Source organism: Solea solea, chromosome 7 (assembly GCF_958295425.1).
Source record: "Solea solea chromosome 7, fSolSol10.1, whole genome shotgun sequence".
Classification (NCBI taxonomy): Eukaryota; Metazoa; Chordata; class Actinopteri; order Pleuronectiformes; family Soleidae; genus Solea; species Solea solea.
The window spans coordinates 20,982,838-21,004,255 of NC_081140.1; the positions used below are offsets into that span (position 1 = coordinate 20,982,838).

Consider the following 21,418-nt stretch of genomic DNA (forward strand, 5'->3'; position numbering starts at 1 on the left):
CCAAATTTTGAGACAAAAGTCATACTTTAGTATGTCGTACAGTTTTGACAAAAAAGTCATACTTTAGTATGTGGTCCACATTTTGACAAAAAAGTCATACTTTAGTATGTTGTCCAAATTTTAAGACAAAAGTCAGACTTCAGTATGTGGTCCAAATTTTGACAAAAAAAGTCATACTTTTGTATGTGGTCCAAATTTTGACAAAAATGTCATTGGTTAGTATGTCGTCCAAATTTTGACCAAAATGTTATTGGTTAGTATGTTGTCCAAATTTTGACAAAAAGGTCATACTTTAATATGTGGTCCAAATTTTGACAAAAAGGTCATACTTTAGTATGTGGTCCAAATTTTGACAAAGAGGTCATACTTTAGTATGTGGTCCAAATTTTGACAAAAAGGTCATACTTTAGTATGTGGTCCAAATTTTGACAAAGAGGTCATACTTTAGTATGTGTTCCAAATTTTGACAAAAAAGTCATACTTTAGTATGTCGTCCAAATTTTGACCAAAATGTTATTGGTTAGTATGTTGTCCAAATTTTGACAAAAAGGTCATACTTTAGTATGTGGTCCAAATTTTGACAAAAAAAGTCATACTTTAGTATGTGGTCCAAATTTTTACAAAAAGGTCATACTTTAGTATGTGGTCCAAATTTTGACAAAAAGGTCATACTTTAGTATGTGGTCCAAATTCTGACACAAAAGTCATACTTTAGTATGTGGTCCAAATTTTGAAAAAAAATGTCATACTTTAGTATGTGGTCCAAATTTTGACAAAAAAGTCATACTTTAGTATGTGGTCCAAATTTTGACAAAAAGGTCATACTTTAGTATGTGGTCCAAATTTTGACAAAGAGGTCATACTTTAGTATGTGTTCCAAATTTTGACAAAAAAGTCATACTTTAGTATGTGGTCCAAATTTTGACAAAAAAAGTCATACTTTAGTATGTGGTCCAAATTTTGACAAAAAGGTCATACTTTAGTATGTGGTCCAAATTTTGACAAAAAGGTCATACTTTAGTATGTGGTCCAAATTTTGACAAAGAGGTCATACTTTAGTATGTGGTCCAAATTTTGACAAAAAAGTCATACTTTAGTATGTTGTCCAAATTTTGAGACAAAAGTCAGACTTTAGTATGTGGTCCAAATTTTGACAAAAAGGTCATACTTTAGTATGTGGTCCAAACGTTTACAAAAAAAGTCATACTTTTGTATGTGGTCCAAATTTTGACAAAAATGTCATTGGTTAGTATGTGGTCCAAATTTTGAAAAAAAAAGTCATACTTTAGTATGTGGTCCAATTTTGATAAAAAGGTCATACTTTAGTATGTTGTCCAAATTGTGAGACAAAAGTCAGACTTTAGTATGTGGTCCAAATTTTTACAAAAAAAGTCATACTTTTGTATGTGGTCCAAATTTTGACAAAAATGTCATTGGTTAGTATGTCGTCCAAATTTTGACCAAAATGTTATTGGTTAGTATGTTGTCCAAATTTTGACAAAAAGGTCATACTTTAATATGTGGTCCAAATTTTGACAAAAAGGTCATACTTTAGTATGTGGTCCAAATTTTGACAAAGAGGTCATACTTTAGTATGTGGTCCAAATTTTGACAAAAAGGTCATACTTTAGTATGTTGTCCAAATTTTGAGACAAAAGTCAGACTTTAGTATGTGGTCCAAATTTTGACAAAAAGGTCATACTTTAGTATGTGGTCCAAATTTTTACAAAGAGGTCATACTTTAGTATGTGGTCCAAATTTTTACAAAAAAAGTCATACTTTTGTATGTGGTCCAAATGTTGACAAAAATGTCATTGGTTAGTATCTCGTCCAAATTTTGACAAAAATGTTATTGGTTAGTATGTGGTCCAAATTTTGACAAAAAGGTCATACTTTAGTATGTGGTCCAAATTCTGACACAAAAGTCATACTTTAGTATGTGGTCCAAATTTTGAAAAAAAATGTCATACTTTAGTATGTGGTCCAAATTTTGACAAAAAAGTCATACTTTAGTATGTGGTCCAAATTTTGACAAAAAGGTCATACTTTAGTATGTGGTCCAAATTTTGACAAAGAGGTCATACTTTAGTATGTGTTCCAAATTTTGACAAAAAAGTCATACTTTAGTATGTGGTCCAAATTTTGACAAAAAAAGTCATACTTTAGTATGTGGTCCAAATTTTGACAAAAAGGTCATACTTTAGTATGTGGTCCAAATTTTTACAAAAAAAGTCATACTTTTGTATGTGGTCCAAATTTTGACAAAAATGTCATTGGTTAGTATGTGGTCCAAATTTTGAAAAAAAAAGTCATACTTTAGTATGTGGTCCAATTTTGATAAAAAGGTCATACTTTAGTATGTCATCAAAATTTTGAGACAAAAGTCATACTTTAGTATGTGGTCCAAATTTTGAGACAAAAGTCATACTTTAGTATGTGGTCCAAATTTTTACAAAAAAAGTCATACTTTTGTATGTTGTCCAAATTTTGAGACAAAAGTCAGACTTTAGTATGTGGTCCAAATTTTGACAAAAAGGTCATACTTTAGTATGTGTTCCAAATTTTGACAAAAAAAGTCATACTTTTGTATGTGGTCCAAATTTTGACAAAGAGGTCATACTTTAGTATGTGGTCCAAATTTTGAGACAAAAGTCATACTTTAGTATGTGGTCCAAATTTTGATAAAAAGGTCATACTTTAGTAAGTGGTCCAAATTTTGATAAAAAGGTCATACTTTAGTATGTGGTCCAAATTCTGGCACAAAAGTCATACTTTAGTATGTGGTCCAAATTTTGACAAAAAAGTCATACTTTAGTATGTCGTCCAATTTTGACAAAAAAGTCATACTTTAGTATGTGGTCCAAATTTTGATAAAAAGGTCATACTTTAGTATGTGGTCCAAATTCTGACACAAAAGTCTTACTTTAGTATGTGGTCCAAATTCTGACAAAAAAGTCATACTTTAGTATGTGGTCCAAATTTGGACAAAAAAGTCATACTTTAGTATGTCGTCAAAACTTTGAGACAAAAGTCATACTTTAGTATGTCATCAAAATTTTGAGACAAAAGTCATACTTTAGTATGTTGTCCAAATTTTGAGACAAAAGTCAGACTTTAGTATGTGGTCCAAATTTTGACAAAAAGGTCATACTTTAGTATGTGGTCCAAATTTTTACAAAAAAAGTCATACTTTTGTATGTGGTCCAAATTCTGACAAAAAAGTCATACTTTAGTATGTCTCCCAATTTTGACAAAAAAGTCATACTTTAGTATGTTGTCCAAATTTTGACACAAAAATCATAGTTTAGTATGTCGTCCACATTCTGACAAAAAAAGTCATACTTTAGTATGTCGTCCAAATTTTGACAAAAAAGGTCACACTTTAGTATGTTGTCCAAAAACTGACAAAAAAAGTCATAGGTTAGTATGTCGTCCAAAAAGTGAAAAAAAAGTCATTGTTAGTATGTTGTCCAAATTTTGACAAAAAAGTATTACTTTAGTATGTGGTCCAAATTTTGACACAAAAGTCAATACGGTATGTGGTCCAAATTTTGACACAAAAGTCCTGCTTTAGTATGTGGTCCAAATTTTGACCAAATAGTAATTTTTTAGTATGTGGTCCAAATTTTGACAAAAAAGTCATAGTTAATATGCCATCCAAAAAGGGACAACAATATCATAGGTTAGTATTTCATCCAAAAAGGGACAAAAATGTCAAAGGTTAGTATGTCGTCCAAAAAGTGAAAAAAAGTCATAGTTCAGTATTTCATTCAAAATGTGACAAAAAGTACACATTTTTTGTACTGTCGTTCAAAATGTTTTTTCATTATTCATTCTTATCCGTACTTGTGAAACGTAATCAGCCTCAGTCCAAGCTCTGTTCCAATTCTCAAGTACGTGAGCAGTGAGTACAGTTCTCATACCCAGATTTGTTCTCGCTCCGCCCGTTTTACCAATTATGCATCAAGGTGGTGACTTGAGCATACTTGGGAAAGCCATGTATCCCAGAATGCATTTCGCCGAAAAATATAGCAACAGAGAAAACAAATATAAATAAATATAAATATTTTTCTGTGAACGCAGTTTTAACATCATTTGAGGCGAGAAATTAGTCATTTAGAATCAAAAAATGTGGTTTGTGTATTAAGGTATGACGTATTTATAGTTTAGCAGCGATGTTGTCAGAGGTGATCAGCTTCGCCTCTGTGGATGCTCGGTGCGCACATCCCCAACTTTAACCATAATTAGTTCATGCCTAAACTACAATTCAGATCACAGCCCTAAACTTAACCTGCTCTTTTGAAGAGGTTTAGTTTCTGCCTCATCAGGACCAGGTTTCAGTCTCCATGAGGACTACTGGTGCTAACAAAGTCAGTGTTTACGACAGAAAATTTCCTAAAAAGTGTGAATAAGTACATTTCTTCAGAAAATGTTCTTTCCAAGTTTCATAATCAATGACTTGTGGTCATTCATTCATTCATTCATTCATTCATTCATTCAGCTGAGTGTAACCTCAGCTGACCGTTTACAGTAAACAGAAGTGACACTTCTCCTTTTTATTTCCTGACAATCAGCGAGTCCAGCCCAACTTCTCCTTCTGATCTAACTGGATATGGGCCCTCACACAGACCCAGGATTCACAGTGAGACACAAGCCTGACCTTTAACCCTCAGGAAAAGACCTCATACATCCCAAACCCAAATGGAGGGATGTTTGAATTAAAATTGTACTGCACAGGAAGGGATGTGCAGCATTTGTTGGAGGTAAAGAGTCTGTGTATAAAACATTATTTCCCATATTAACATGAGGTTATCCAGCATTTCTCTATCACCACAGAGTAAAACAACGGTTCAAATTATTGCTAATGTCTGTGTGTGCGTTTTCATACTGAGGTGAATAGCTAATAACTTTCTTTAAAAAGATATATATATACGGTATATGGAAAGAAAATGTATTGGCGTCAGTCTGTTTTTGCTGCAGCTGTTTGTTTCTAACATTAAATCATTATTTTAATGACACTAATTCATTTCTATGTAGCTTGTTATTATTCATCTGAACTGTGCTAAAATGATCTCCAACTGTTCTCCTATAGAGCAGGCTGATACCAAAAAACTAAACAAACGAAAACAAACAAAATCCCAGAATATTTTCACTCTGCCCTCACACATTAAATTCAGTTAATTCCCAAATGAGGTCAAGACTACAAAGAAATAAACATTCATTAACATTTATTCATCATACAGTTCTGTGCAATATTACAATGTACAATTAATAACTGTAAATATTACAATCATATAATACTTAATATTCTTTAGCAAAACATAAGATACATTCATTCAGCTGAGTCACAGAGTGGGAGCCAGTGAGGTGAGAGAGAATTTGGTCACTAATCAGAGTCAGTTTCACTTTTATTATTAAATGTGTACTTTTTGTTGGTTTGTTTTTAGTTCATTTGGTTTAGTTTCCAATTATATTTCACATCCCTGCAAATATGCCTGCTGTACACCCCTCAGTGTCTCTGTACCGCACTGGCCTCAAGTCAACAATATGAGCAAGCCAAGACCAGAAATGCGACTGCACAAGAGTTTCAAACAGAGATGGAACAGAGCCGGTTGCCATGGAAACAATGGTTTCTATAACAGCGCAAAAGTGACTTCATGAAGGAAGCCTCAATCAACCCCGTCACTGACGGGAGGGATATATGATGTCTTCAGAACAACACTGAAAACACGCACACACAAAAACACACACACACACACACACACACACTTGTGTGAAAAACCTCATACTTTTTATAATTTTTTTTTCATTTAAAATGAAGGATCTTTTTAAAAACATTATTTGTGTCATCACAATAAAAACAAGGCAGTTTTACTCCTGAGAGATGAGACTCTGGATATAAGCTTTTCACCTGACAGCAGAGACACATGTGCACATAAACTCCCTCCTCGTGCTGTACAAGCAATTAATACTATACAATCAACATTTAATTAATTAATGCACCTCAGTCCTCTTTAGTTGGGCCTTTGTGACCTGACCTCGGGCCAATCACAGCTTATCAGCTTCATCTAAAATAGCATGTGACAGGACACAAGTGTCCTAATCCTGATGAGCTACAGCCAACCAGGGAAAGTGCAGGCAGCACAGGAGTCTGCAGTCATGTCCATGTTCTGTGTTTTTATGCTATAAGCCATCATGTGCATTGTAAACACAGCACCACTTAGCTGTCAATCAAAATCATGCTTTCACTGTTTCACAGCTGCAGGCCGTGTGCTCGAAGTGTAGTCACAAATGAACCAGACAGTCAGTCAATCAAGTGTCTTTGTCCTCGGCAACATGTAGCTGCCGCACGTCCCCATCACTCGTCCTGTCTCTGAGACGCGATGACTGCACCTCCTCATAAGGGGGCGGGGGGTTGTCAGGGCTTTGGGAGGACAGCAGGGGGCGGTGGCTGTTGTCCGACTGGTTGCAGCGGGACAGCTGGTGGCACACGGGAGCCTCCTGAGCCAAAAGGAGCTGGGTGGGTCCTGGTGCTGAGCAGGCCGGAAGACGCTGTCCCCAGCTGCCATACATCGCCTCCTCGTAGGATGGAAGAGAGACAGGAAGTCCGTCCACCATCAGGTCAAGTTGGTCAGAGGATCGACGGCTGCTGGAAGAGAGAGAGACAGAGAGTCTCAGTGTGTGTTGTAGCCACAGGTGAAGAAGCTCTTGACCTTTAACCTCGTTTAAAGTTTACAACTGAACTGTTTCACTTTCTCAATCAAAAAGAGTCAGTTTGCTGTGTAGAGTCATGGGAATCGTTGTGTTTGAGGTGATTCAGTGGCAGAATGCACAGCAAATGAAAACGAGTAGTTGTGATCCATTAGTGACAAATACACACAATAAAATGACAACACGCTGGCCAATGAGTAGTTGGTATTTCCATCCTCACTCTGATGTTTCAAGTTAACCCTAACCCTTATGACTGTCATAAATGGTAGTGTACAAATGTGGTTGCACGGTGGAGACAGAGGTAAGTGCTGTTCATGTTGTTAAATAAAGTTCTGCTAAGTCTTCATGGTCAATAGTGGCCTGCTAACTTAAATAAATCAAATTGATTTCTATAAATTTAAATAGTGTTGTAAATGTTTTGGCTAATGTAAGCACACTATGCAAAAAAATACATTTGTTTTGTCATTTTATGATATTTGAATGCTAAAATGTTACATATTATCTCTTTATTTTCTTAAACGTTCACCAGTGTCTATAGTAAATAATCTTCTTACTTGTGCGATTGACAGGGATAGAGGCGGGACTTGGCAACCAGGCAGGCCGTGGTGGTGAGCAAGAAGATGGACACGCCCACCGCGGTGGTAGCCATGCTGGGCATCGAGTCGTTTGATCTGTCATCAGGGTTCATGTTGGGACCTTCTGAGGAAAGAGACACTAGTCAGATTGTGGGGAACTGAGACAATCAGAAGACACATTTCAAAACCTTTTGGATGAAATGATGGTGGACACACATCATTAAAAGGTCCAGTGTGTAAGATTTAGTGACTTGTCCACACATCCTCCATTTTCCATTCGTAGAAAAGAACTATTCCTGCTGCCTTTTCCATCATCTTCATTAATGGTTTATTTATTGGGTTTTAGTGGGTGGAGCTTATTAAGCTTCCACTTTAAAAAACGCCGGTGTATAAAACATGACGGCACAAAATGGTGGACTTCGTTAAAGCACAATTTTTTTTTTTAACATATTTATCAGTGGTATATTAAACCCAATAAATGTTACATACTGGATCCTTAAACCACTATCAACAATACTGGTCAGAGAATGACTGTTTATGTCATTTATCAAGCAAAAAAAACAAATGTTTGTGTTGGATGCAGCTTCACAAATGTAAAACTTTTTTTTGTTTTTTTCTTTTTATAATTTTGTTTAGACTGAATATTTACAGAATATTTACAGACAGAATAGAATATTTTTTTGGGGGGGGTTTGGTTGGTCTTCTTAAAAGGAAGATATGCTCCCAGAACCACAGTGTTTGTTGTAGGTTAATTTATGTTACTTTTAAAAACAATGCTGTCAATGAGAAGCTGAAGCTATAAAACAAGTTAAATGATTACCTTTCTTGTCCAACTGTGGGAAAACCCAACTATTCTGTGGTAAAGGTGATCAAGAGATTATCTAATATGAGATCTATGACAGGAAGATACATTTATTTTAGACAGATTATGTGGTCTCTCTGTACCCATGACAATATAAGAGTGGTTTTCCATGAGGCTCTGACACATTTGTCACAGAGGAAATGTTTAATGGTTATTATGGTGGCTCGGCCCACTTCCTCTTTCTGCACTCTGACTTCCTGTCACAACAGTGAGTGAGTGGTAACCAGGACTAAGGAAACTGTTAAGCTTCTTGTTCTCCTGCAGAGTCTGAGCATCTCTGTAAGTAGGTCAAAAGATAAACTGTTGAGAATATTATAGAGGGATCGGGCCTCATTTTATGAGTGTTTGGTTATCAATGGTTTATTAGTGCTGTGATGACACCGTCTGATGCTTCACTCTCAGTGCCTCAGGGATTAAAACTCTGAATTGACTGCAGTGGTGAAGCTGTGGGTCATTAATATGAGCACAACAAAAAATATAATTAAAATATAAACATCCGGAATGGAGCTAAATCATGCTGTCTGTTCAACTTGAAACAAGAAGGAACTGTCATAAAGTGAGTAATCCTCCTTTAACTTGTCTGAATCACCACGCGGATGAATCACAAGTAGATTATAAACTGAAGTAATCGCTGAGGAATGTTGGGGCGCTCACTACTGCTGCTGCTGCTGCTGCTGCTGCTGCCGCTGCTGCTGCCACTGCTGCTGCAACTGGGAAATCTGACTTGTGTCATCTTTGCAGGAGGTTTTAATCCAAACTTCAGACAGGAGAGCAGTGGGACCATGAGAGGGAAGTGAACTACTGGAACAATGAGCTCCACAGGACTGACTTTTGTTCTGATCCTGCTAAACTTCATGTTGTCAGTAACTAAGCAGGAAAGGGCATAGATTATTTATTTCTGCAGGCTAATGCTAAGAAACTGATTCAGTATCAGCATCAAAGAGGCTCAGTTTGGATCATGTGAGGCTGCAACACTTATTTCCATGATAGACTTTACTGTTTATCTTAGTTTTTTCGTCCATAAAATTTATGAAAATAATGATTTTTTTTATTTTCTCAGAGCTTAAGGTAATGATGTGTATCTGATCAAAGAAACTGAACCCAAACCAGTTGATTCATGTCAGTTACTTCACTCATAGCTCATATACTGCGACATAAATATTGTGTATAATGTTAGAATCCAGAGTGTTCAGTCTTCTAAAGTCTTACCTTTGATAGGGATGCAGGTAGGAATCGGAGGCTGCCACTTGCCTTGGCGACACCTGGACACACGGGCCCTGTTGATGTGGTAACCAGGCTCACAGAAGAAATGGATGGAGCTCTTCTGAGGGAAACCTCGACACGGAGATGGATCACAGCGGAAACCTCCATGTTCCGGCACCAGAGGGTGGGTGCAGTTGCTCAGTCTCCCTGTGAAAACAACAAGATAGGTTTGAAATAAGGTTCAATGGCACTGAAAGTCACATAGGTTTAAAATGTCACCAACAGGACAATAAAAACTTAACTCAGTGTCCATCAGCAGCAGATAATGGTCACTTACTGGGCAACATCTGACTGAGAGTGAAAGGGTAACAACGCTGATGTTATTGTTTCACTGCTCTGCAAGACGAGCGACACACAGACCCAGTGTCAAGGTGAGAGAGTAATGGATGACGAGTGAGTGTGACAACAGTTTGGAACAGAAAGAAGTTCAGCAGTTTAGTAACAAAGGACGCAAAAGGCAATGTTACCCTCCAACTAATGAGTATTTTCCAGATGAATTGATGAATGAAAAATGTCAACTGTGTTTCCAAATCCACAAATTACTTATTTAGTCTGAATCTATTCAGTTCACTGTCATGGAGAAGCAAACACACTGAGTGAATAAAAACACACTCAAACTGATGAATTAACTATCAGAGTAGTTGCTGGTTACGTTTATTACTTATTGACTCATGTATTACATTGTTGCAGCCCAGGTTTTCACAAACAATGTTTTTGTTCACATTTTTCTTGCTCAAAATGATGAAACGTCAAAATGTTTGCCACAGTCTTCCTCTGATTACTCAATGCAGCAGCTCTGCCAGACAAAACCAAGGCTGGTACCCACTTCCTCCATGTCATCACCTTAGAACTCTACATCTGCACAATTGTAATTTCCACTGTCCGCGCAAACTCCTTCACCACAAACACCAGCAAATGGAGAGTAGGTTGGTAAGTGTGAGGCTGGGAGCAGGAAATTCACCAAAATGTCTTTAAATGAAGCTTCAGGTGGAAAAGTCTCATCAAGTCTTTCAGTGGATTTCGATTATAATCTGAGAGCAGGAGATTAATTCAGTCTGCACTGACACAACATTAGAGCAAACAAAAAAGCATTCAAGTAATCACAATTGAAGCCGTTTCATGGTTTTATTTTGAAAAACTGTAATGGATCAAACTGACTGTGTCACCAGAAAACGTGTTGAAAAAAAAATGTGGTTCAGATTAGAAGAGGAACAAGATATTTTCAAATAAACTTCAGAGATTACAAAACCTCTCTAACTAAATAAATTAGAGAGATGTTATTTAGGTGACTTTAGTTTCTCATATATTGCAACTGTTACTGTATATAAACCGTGACTGTTTTTAAAGGATCTATTAAAAGTTTTATTATTATTCATAATATGAGATGAGGAGAACTCAGCTCACTGGTTCTTTTTTATCTTTACCTTTTATTGAATCAATTTAACTGAGGTTTCACAACAAAAAAAAAGCAAAAAAAGCAGAGGGAATATGCATTGCTATGAGAAAAAATCTCACCCTACCTTTTATTAGTTTAACAACTCAGTTTCATTTGTATAGCCCATATCCATAAATCACAATTTACCTCATTACCTTTGTTCTAATCCCTTGCAGAAACCTCAGGTGAGGATTAAAATGGTTCTCAGATAAAACGATGACTTAAAATTTAACAGTTTCCTGATGATTTTTAAATTATATTTCTGAGGAAAAACTACTGAATTGTCAAAACTGTTAAATGCTAATCATCTGCTACAAACCACAGAGACAAACACACACACACACAGGAGTTTAGTGGACTCCGAGGTCGTACCTGCAGTGAGGAGCGGTGAGGAGGCGAGGAGGAGGAGGAAGAGGAGTCCACACGCCAGGCGGATGTGTCCACATGGCCATGGATGCAGGACTGACTTCGACATGAAACCAGACTTCCTGAGGACATACAGCAGAGATGAAGTATGTTCAGACAGGAGGCAGAAGTGACACCTCGCTCACTATCAGGAGTGATGCGACATGAAAGTGACATGACAGCTGAGTGAAGAGCTGTGGAACAACCTGTTTTTGTTTGCTTTAATCCTCAGAGGGCTGACTAAGCAAACCTGCTGCTGTGTTCATTCAGACTGGTCACCACACGACCACTGGCCTCAGCAGCTGCACTGACCGAGGACTTCATTTTAAATGACACAGCAAAACCTGACATTTTAACCCCTGACCCCTTCAAGCTAAATAATTACAGAAAGTTCAATAATTATTATTCACACCATTATTAAAATGTAAAAAAGAAAGGAAAAGAAAGAAAGAAAAGCAGCAGAAACTTTATCATTTAGACTATTTGTTGCAACTGTGCGTTAATGATTACTTTTTTGTCCTTTTATTGGATGTTTTTTGTTTTCTCCTACTTATATCATTACACATTTTTCACCTGAAATTATTTCCTTTGTGTGGTGTAGAAAGGCAATAACACAAAGCTGGTTCTTTCCAAAAGATGTAAAATCAAGCATTGAAAAGTAAATTTGGAAATTTGTCGCAACGTCAGCTCATCACAGAAAAGTTGGCCCATTAACTTCACACTTATGTTGTGTATGACTGATGACACACTGTGACTTAAATGTGTCTAACCTTTCACTCGACATGCAGTGAAACCGCCACCTCACACTTGTTACTGTTTCAACTTTGATCATATTGATCAATAGCCACAGATCTACAGCTGAGCCCCAATGACAGCATCTTCACACTGAAAGAGAAACCTTTCTACAAATGACTCACACCACACTTGGCCTACATACACACACATACACACACACTTCCTGTGAGTGCCAATAAAGACAGACATCTGCCAGGACGCTCAGTGGCCACTTCATTAGGTACACAAAACACCAGAGAACATGTCAGGAGAGACAAACAGTGTGTTGTTTTGCTGCTGTCGCCAATTTGTCTGAAGGTTTGAAGTGTTGTGCGTTTATAGATGATCTACTGCATATCTTGCTTGTAATGAGTTTCTCTTGTTATTGTTGCCTTTCTGTCATTTCAAAGCAGTTTATTCATCTTCCTCTGACCTCTGGCATCAACAAGGCATTTTGGCCTGAGAACTGCTGCTCACTGAATATTTTCTCTTTTTAGGACCATTCTGAGATTTTTCGGAAAACACAGACCAGCCCGTCTGGCACCCACACCTATGCCACATTCAAAGTCACTGAAATCCCGTTTCTACATCATTCTGATGCTTGTTTTGCTCTGATGCTCCTGCATGCAATGAAGTGTTGTTGACCAGTGACTGGTTGATTAGATTTTTGTAACCCAAATACCATGTGAGTGTTCTGTGTGTGTGAAAATGTCTGCGTGCCAGTGCTCTGGTCTATTTAGTGTGTGTTTCTTTAATGTCAAGAGAGATGCCAGTCATACCAGGGGCAGCAGGGGAGAGTACCCCCTCCCCCGCGTCTCACACACACCTTCTGTAACCACAACCTGCGTGGGACGTCTGCATCTTAGTCATCGTGACCCTCTGCGATATTATAACTTGTGCTGTAGTGTTAGGTGGAAACAAGGAAGAATACACAGAATAATTGTGAAAACTCAAAATATGAAAAGCTGCCAACTAGAGCTGAACAGTTAATCGAAATCTTATCAAAATCGCAATACGGCCTGCTGCAATATTTCTTAAAGCCAAAATGTGTGAAAAATTACCATTTTTAGATTAAATATTGTCCTGACCTACACACATTATATTCTACAGACTGAAGAAAACATCTTTGTTTCTCACAGATCTGCACAAATATCACACAGTAATCTCATATAGTGAATGATATCACAATTTCAGACAAAATAATCGCAAGTAGATATTTATTTTAAATTGTTCAGGCCTATAGTGCCAACAGTGTTGGTGGTTATTCAAACAAATGCTAAATGTAGTTAAATGTTGTAAAGTCATGTTTGCTGCTGTGAATACTCTCTGCCTGTTTCCTGGAAATATTTTTTGGCACACACAAGTGAATTTCCAGCCACGTTGGGGTGTTGTGTGTGTGGAAATAACAACTATAGCACTGATGACAAAAAAAACACAAACACAAAAACGCCTGATACTGGGTAAATAAACTGGATGAATTGGGAGTAAGTGGTGTTGAGTGCCTTCACCCACTGAACCACATCTGACAGGCTGGTTGATCAGTAGCTGTCGAGGCCACTCTGAACTTTGCTCTTTGTAGCTTTTCATGTGAAGCAAACAGGTGAAACGTGTGAGAAAACGTGTTTCATTTCACCTGCAAATGTACCAAACACAATTAGATATAATTGAATTAAGTCTAAGGTGAAGTACAATGTGACAGTGTTCAGAGCTGGTGTTTGCAAACCTCTGAACGTTGTCGTACACAATGAACTCACACACAGCAGACAGTGGAAATGCTGATGTAGCATTAATGAGCAGATCACAGAGGCGCACCATCGGGGTGTACATGAGATATTCCCACTGAAATACATGTCACTCAGTGACATCATTTGTTTTGTTTTGTTTGTTTGTTTTTATAACCTAATCCGTCCTGTAAGCCGATTAAGTCATAAAGTCTAATAAACACAGTCGCTCAAAGACGAGGAAGAGCAAACATACTAATTTTTTGACAGCTCCTGGTTCACACTGTGTTACATTCAAGAGCTGGAAGAAATAGAGGAATAGAGATTTTTTAGTCTCATCTACTGTATGCATCCGCCGATGTGTTTCCTGAGCTGCTGTGTTTAATTGTCCTCAAAAAAATAATTACTTAAGTTGCATGCAACTGAATTGAAATGCAGCCACAAATCAAGAGCTGCTGGAGAGAATGAGGAAGCATGTCTTATTATATCTGGTGGTGACAAGTTGTGACACCTGAGGTCTGAGGGTCAGTCACAGCAAACACATCACACAAGGTTACTCATTTAAAAATACTAAAACACACTGAACGAGGTTTCAGGTGTATTTTCACTTTAAATGATCAAGACTACTACCTTTATTATTATTATTATCATTATTACTATTTACAATTATCTACCAGAGTCCTAAGTGGTCAAATGTGTTGTTTTAGCCAAGAACATTTAATAAAGGCAAATATAAGTGATTTACAAATAAAAGCAGAAGAAATTTTTAACATTCAAAATCAAAGCAGTTATTAGGGGATGGATTTGGCAACAGTGAAAATAAACTCTTGAAATAAGACAAATGTTATCCATCTCTCCCATGAGAGAGTGTGTGTATATATACCTATATACACACACACACACACACACACACACAATGTGGGGGGAAAGCTCCTTTGTTCCTCAGCAACAGAGTCACCAGAATCCTCTGTCACATTAGTGTGATTATGAAGTGTGAGTGTCACTGGATCACTAATAACGCCGTGTTTACAATTTCAGTTCACACTCACGTTTTACTTATGAACTTAAAAATACAGGAGCAGCAAATTTAGTCTACATACATAAAAGGATAAAAACAGAGTGACCCGCGGTTTTATCGCCGTGTTTGTGTGCTCTGACACTGGTGAAGTTAAAATAAAAACAAAAACAGCCACAGTTTGTGTTTGAATGGATCATATTTGAACAGAAAACACGTCTCACCTGAGGACCGTGAACGCGGCGCTGTGATCGTGCACTGATGAGGCTGCGGCGATTCCTGATGTGTTCACGGACAAACCTCGGCTTCTGAAGCACAGACGAGTCGGAACTCGATGGTCAGCCGACGATTCCCGATGCTGCTCGGCAACAAGTGGAAGCTTTTCAGGCGACGCTCCTGTGACTCATCGATCAGCTGGGTTTGACATCCGCGCTTCTGATTGGCTGATCGTGACCGCTAAACCCCGCCCACATATGAATATCTCGCTCTCTCTTAGACTGGCACACACACACACACACACACACACATATTCTTAACAAATTCTTATCTTCTTAATTCTTATGTAATTATTTATATTAAAGGCGTAGTTAATGTATTTTTAAATGTGGCTGTATGAGGTGCTTACAAAAATACGATTTTATCCACTTAAAAGAAGACTGACCTAGTGAAATCTTTGTTAGTTTAATTATATGCTTTTTTTTGCCTGGAAACTGAAGTTTACAAACTGCTCACTCTCCTGAACCAAACCCCATTGAGAAAATCTGTGATTTTAGCTGAGGACATAGGAGCTGCTGGTCTACTGCTGCCTCGTGTGGTCAGTTTGTGTCACCGATGTAAATCTGAATGAAGGATTTCAAACACCGGAGTCACAAAATAACACATATGAACTTCTCCTGTGTGCTGTGATGTTAAAATTGCCAATTTTCTCTGTGGAGTTTGGTGTGGGAGAGTGAGTGGTTTACAAACTTCAGTTACCTGTTAGAAAAGTATGTCTAAATGTGAGAGAACGACGTGAACATGCCGATAAGATATTGTTGATTTAAATTGACTTTAGGATTTTTAGATTTTTTTAAAGGTAACTGTATTATATTATACTAAACAAGCAATTGACACAATTTTTAACCTTAATAATCTATAAGAGCTGTGCAGCTGCTTGTGTTTCACTGAACACAGTACGTCACCATAAGTCCCTTACCTTCCACAATAAAGTGACAAACAATGTTTCATCATCAGAGTGAACAAGTGAAACAGTGTAAAAGTTTCTCTGTTTTGATACAGAAGGGACACCTGCTGTCTGTAGCTGCACTGATCACACACACACACACACACACACACAGAAAGAGAGAGAAGAGAGGAAGTCATGAATGAGAAGTCAAGTCATCACTTCTGTTGTAATGATTAATCCTCTGGACACTAGGAATATGTGGCCTATGTGGAATAAATAAATAAAATAAGTTGTTATCTAATTACACCTTTATTTACCTACTAAATCAACTTAAAGCTGCAGTGCGTTACTTTTGCTTTTGTTGACGTTATTGTTCTGTTCCTGCTTGATCTTTGCACTGGGGCGGGTGGAGGCAAGACATGTTAAGACATGTTAATGTTGTGAAACTGTTGAATGAAACATTGCATTAAAAAAGCTTCTGTGTGTTTGCAGCCATCTTGCCGTACTAGCACAATGTCATTGTTGACATAAAACAAATCACTTCCTGTGTGCAGCATCACTGTGAGTCTGAGAACCAGCATGAACTCATGTGACAATGGTTTGAATCTAACAGACATATGTTTACGTGTAAGGGTTTTGTAGCTACTTCAGTTTTAACACTGCAGTATTTGTCCCTCTAACGGAAACCATTGGTTGCGGCATGACGGTGCAGTAAAGCCAGTCTTCTGCAAACTGAACACAATTCTGACTGTCTGAAGACAATTTCATGGCAAACCAAACGAGTGCTGTTGACATCTTTCAGCCTGAACCAGAATCCTGGAGAAGCTGACACGCTGCTGCTGCTGCTGCTGCTGCTTACTTTCCTTGAACCAATGAAATTCAATGTATCATAGGTATCTGGCTGTTCCCCCAGCATGTTTTCTGTTTATTTTATTTGATACTATTTCAGACATTTGCCTGGTTTCTATTATCTATGTGCATCACGTGCAAAAATAAAGAAACTGTGGTGTCTTTAAAAAGTGACAAACCCATTACTTGTGGGTTTTTTTATGTATATATTTGACTCTAAACTCACTTCAAATTAAAGAATAGGAGAAGCAGAAAACGTGTCTACTTCTTCTTTTCTCAGCGTCCCTGTGAGACAAACACCAGGACCCACAGACACAGCTGTCCTGTGGTCTGTGATAGCTGTCGCTGTTTGAAGGAATCCACCCTTGTTTGACTGCTTACAGTAAAAGCTCTGCAGCCTTCTGCAGAGCTTTCCTCCACTGAGGGGGCGACTTGACGGAAGTACTAAAAATACAACAGAGCTGACTGTAGCTGCTGCTGAAGCACAGCACCAACCGAGGTTCCACTGATCAACAGCAACACCAGCTCATCAGGCAGCGTGTGGGAACTTCATCACACATTTATTTAGTCACTCTGGCTCCTTAAAAGTCGATTTTAGAGACTTAGTCATTTTTGCACACACACGCTTATTTGTGGTGGTGAATTTGTCCTCTACATTTAAACCATCCTTATTACACGCACACACACACCAGTAGTGAACACAGCACTTATCTGCACCCAGGGACCAATGGGGAATTGGGTGCCTAGCTCAGGGGCACCCCAGACCTTGGCCTGTCCTGGGGTTGAACCAGCAACCTTCATGTTATGATGACACCTGCAGAGTGAGGACAGTGAGGTGCTCATTGTGGGCGTTTTCCCAGCAGCAGATTATTATAACCATTATTAATACATTCTGCAATCATTTATTAAAATCATCATTTCAGCTGACAGTGTGTAAAATGGTGCAATACCTCGACCCCTGTATTCCAAGAGTGTTGGACAAAACTCTTTAGCCTTCAGTTAGCAGCAAAAATCAAAACATGTTAAGTTTAATCATTGTGGGCTATTGTAGAAACATGGCGGTCAAAAAGGCTGAAATAATCTCAATGAAGTTTTAGACACTGAATTTAACACTTACACTTCTGTTTCATTCCTCTCAACCCAACAAGACTGAAGAGGATAAATATGACTTGTGCGACACATTGTCTCTCCAAGTTCTTTGTATGAGGCATTTGTTTGTTAGGTGTTCAGATATATTGGTTTTAATTGTGTTATTAGTGATACAAGTAGATCTTTTTTGGTTTCATTACAATTAGATTTTGTGGTTTATTCTTTGGCTATATTTTTGTCCGTTAAATTTCTAGTTCTGTTGAGTATATTTTCAAGTTTTTGTAATCTATTATGACTGGTTTGGACATAATCACAGATTATCAAGGTCAGATGACTGGTAAGGGACCAAAATGTCCTCTGGGTGTGTCTGTAGTTTTTCTTACCTGAATGAAGGAGTCAGACAGGATTCCCTTGTTCTTTTGTTTAGTAAAACCACACAGAACGACAATGACCTAGATCGGACATGGTGGGTTTTTTTTGGCACTAGTGGTCTTCTGGTTAAGTTTAGTTTGACTTGTTTGACAAATTGCAGCTATTATTAAATAAAAATTATAAACGGCCATTCTTATTGCATTAAAGATCAATCATATCCACAGCTCAGTTATTGTGTCTAATTGAGAAATTCACCACCACAAACTTCAGACCATCATATCATTCTAGAGTCCGAGTGACTGTTACCAGGTAAAGATGTCATTACGTTGATGTTCTCAAAATCATTAGGTCACTATGATGTTGACCTTTGATCTTCAACCACAAAAATCTATTAATGTCATCTTTGACTTCAAGTGGACATTTTTGTACCAATTTTGATAGGATTCTTAATGAATGTTCCTGAGACACTGAATTCGCTAGTTAAAATGTGTCCTTTCTGAGGACACAGTGGCCTTGACCTTTGACGACCAAATCAGTTTTCTTATTGTCCAAGAGAACAATGACAGCAGCTTTGAAGAATTTCCTTCAGGTCGAAATCTTATGTTCAAAATAAAGGGACGGATGAATGGATGGGCAACCCAAGAAACATAGTAACTCTGACCTATGTCCATGGCTGTACTATGACTTAAGTGAAGGTAAATGTCCCCTGAAGGCCACCATACAGATTCTCTCTGTTAAGAATAACATTGCAATACAAAACACACACCACAATTGACCTTTACAAAAATTGTATTTGCAAAAAAAGTAAAATTTGCAATGTGAAATCTATGTTTACAATACCAGTGAAATTTACAAAAACAACATGGCGTAGGTACATTTGATGGAATCTTATGTCAATATTCCAACTGATCAACAAAGTCAGCTTTAAAACAGGTCAGTGAAAATCTTAACAGTTTATCAGAGGAAGAACATATTTGTTTTGCTTTTTTGTCACAAGTGGGTTGGTCAGTAGTGGTCATTGTTTCTGGTGATGCCAATTTCTGGGTAAAAACCAGAGGCTACGTCCTGCAGGGTTTTTCCAAGACCAAGGCTTGTCACATAAACACCGAAACCTAAACAGCAGCACTGTCACCGCTCATCGACTGCAAGTAAAGAAAACAACAAGAAAATGTTTGGAAGATTGTGAGTGAAGCAGACGTATACTGATAAAAAACAGAGAGGTTGTTACAAGTCCTGCTTCTTAAAAAATAAAAAATCCAATTCTGATTTCTACATCATAAAACACAACTAAGGTGAGAGGAGGGTTGACTCCGAGACACTCTCCTCCATCTTTAGTAGTCTGGGCAGAGTAACGCGCAATGGAAGTCTCCTTTCACCATCACTAACACTCATAATGTCAGAGTCAAATTCATCAAGTAGTGACTGTTAAGTGTTAAGGCATGAACTCGTGACAATGCTTACATGTCCACACACACACATTATGTACATAGAAAATACCTTCACAGAAGCACGTTTATAAATGTACACACAGCAGTAGAGTCTGGTCCACAAACATGTACTTGTAGTTTTCCTAGTCAACACCATCAGCGTGATAAGAGTGAACAGGTTTGGGATTTTCATTACGGCCACAGCTTGGAAAATAAATGATCAAGTTTTCAATAACACATTTAACAACTTACAATATTACAACAAAATTAAATCAAATGATGATTTTCCAAACTGTGGCTTTAACAGGCAAAATTTAAAAATCCTTTCACCAGATGCATTTTACAAGTTCTCAGTTGATTAAGTTTATGTGTTGTCAGTCCTCAATTTACTTTTTTAATTATAATTATTTCAAAAACACAGAGTGATGATTAAAAATGACTACATTGTAAGGGTTTTATTGAACTCAATATCAACTCTAAGATCCTGATTTTGAGTGGAAAAAGTGTCTCCTTTTAAAATATTGCAGCTTGAAATGAAGAACTGATTCTCCTCATCTCTACCTGATTGTCATCCAGTCCGTCCATTTCATTCAGCTCAGCCATCCCAAAATCACACATACGCAACGGACACGTGTCAAACCGCACAGTCTGGTGAGCAGCCAAGGAGAAAAGAACAAAACAGCAACAAGAAGTTTCTTGGCAGTGCGTTTTTTTAAGCCCCCATAACGTGTCGTGAACAAAGTGTATGAGTAACCTACGTTCAGCCTGAAATGACTCAAAACAAACATGTTAAGCCGCTCATTTTGGTATGAAAAAAAAAATTGTAAGCACAATTTCTCTGGTCTTGTGTGGAGAAAGAAAAAAAAAAAGAGGACATAGTTAATATTTTATAAATCTACTGAGAAGATAGTGTTTTAAGTGAGACACACTGATGGATGGTAGGAAGTGACTGCTCATCAGCAGGAGAGCAGGATTACAGTGTGTAATGTGTACAACATATTTTTTATTTGTATGTAGAAAAGCAGCTGACAGTGTTGGTTCATTTTCAGCAAGCGCCTGTTGAGGGGGAAGTATTCTGGACTCACTCTGATCTGATAATGAACTGGAAGACACAGAAGGAATGGAAACCACAGCGTTCGTCCAAAGAGGGGACTGTATCTGCAGACTGCTTACGTACATTTCTGTATCTCATTATTTTGAGTGATGTGAATAATAAGAGAGTCACAGCCTCATGTTTAATTCAATCCTCAGTATAAATGACTGTCCACTGCTACAAAAGGTACAGCGTGTAACTGCAGATGTCTGTGGACAGAAGTGGGCATATAACAACAACAATAATAATAATAATCAGACCTGGGACAGACTGACATCTAATTAATTCATTGTGGTGTTATTCAGCATGTCGAGAAAGACTCGCGGGGATGTTTTCTTTTCAAAGAAAAGTGATGAATCTAAACAAACATGTCCAATGTTCCTCTCTGTGAGCCGTGTCAATTAAGAGTCTTTCTGTATCCTTTAAAAATAGGGTTCTCGCTGGATGACAAAAACCTATGGTTTCCTGGTTTCAAGCTTGTACACTTTGAGGTGGACTCGTGGTCTGGCAGTTACATTAACTATACAATGAAACATTAATGGATTCAACTGAAGAACAGGATGAGCACTCCCTCAGGTCAGCAACTGACTACAGCCACTGTGTGTTTGTTAAAGGAGGGCGTTTACATTAGAAGGAAGCCTGCATGCACCCAGGAATAAAAG

At 37.8% G+C, this 21,418-nt stretch overlaps 1 protein-coding gene across 2 annotated transcripts; it reads right to left on the reverse strand.

Moving 5' to 3' along the window:
* Positions 1–5,211: 5,211 nt before the first annotated feature.
* Positions 5,212–15,145, reverse strand: zgc:152863 (uncharacterized protein LOC562658 homolog). Of its 2 annotated transcripts, none has more exons than XM_058633015.1 (5): positions 14,986–15,145; positions 11,219–11,334; positions 9,358–9,558; positions 7,266–7,410; positions 5,212–6,646 (listed from the first exon to the last, which is right to left on the reverse strand). In XM_058633015.1, exons 2-5 carry the CDS (start codon positions 11,319–11,321, stop codon positions 6,313–6,315), a joined length of 783 nt encoding a protein of 260 aa, XP_058488998.1. In that variant the 5' UTR covers positions 11,322–11,334; positions 14,986–15,145; the 3' UTR covers positions 5,212–6,312. The 2 variants fall into 2 exon arrangements, with proteins under 2 accessions (XP_058488998.1, XP_058488997.1); XM_058633014.1 differs by having other exon boundaries at positions 5,212–6,649; positions 14,986–15,144.
* Between the last annotated feature and the right edge of the window lie 6,273 nt (positions 15,146–21,418).

Coding starts and splice junctions, on each gene's coding strand:
- zgc:152863 (XM_058633014.1), bottom strand. CDS start 11,321: ATGTCGAAGTCAGTCCTGCATCCATGGCCATGTGGACACATCCGCCTG. Junction 9,559..11,218: donor CTCACCGCTCCTCACTGCAG/GTACGACCTCGG, acceptor TTGTTTTCACAG/GGAGACTGAGCAACTGCACC. Junction 7,411..9,357: donor TACCTGCATCCCTATCAAAG/GTAAGACTTTAG, acceptor CTCTTTCCTCAG/AAGGTCCCAACATGAACCCT.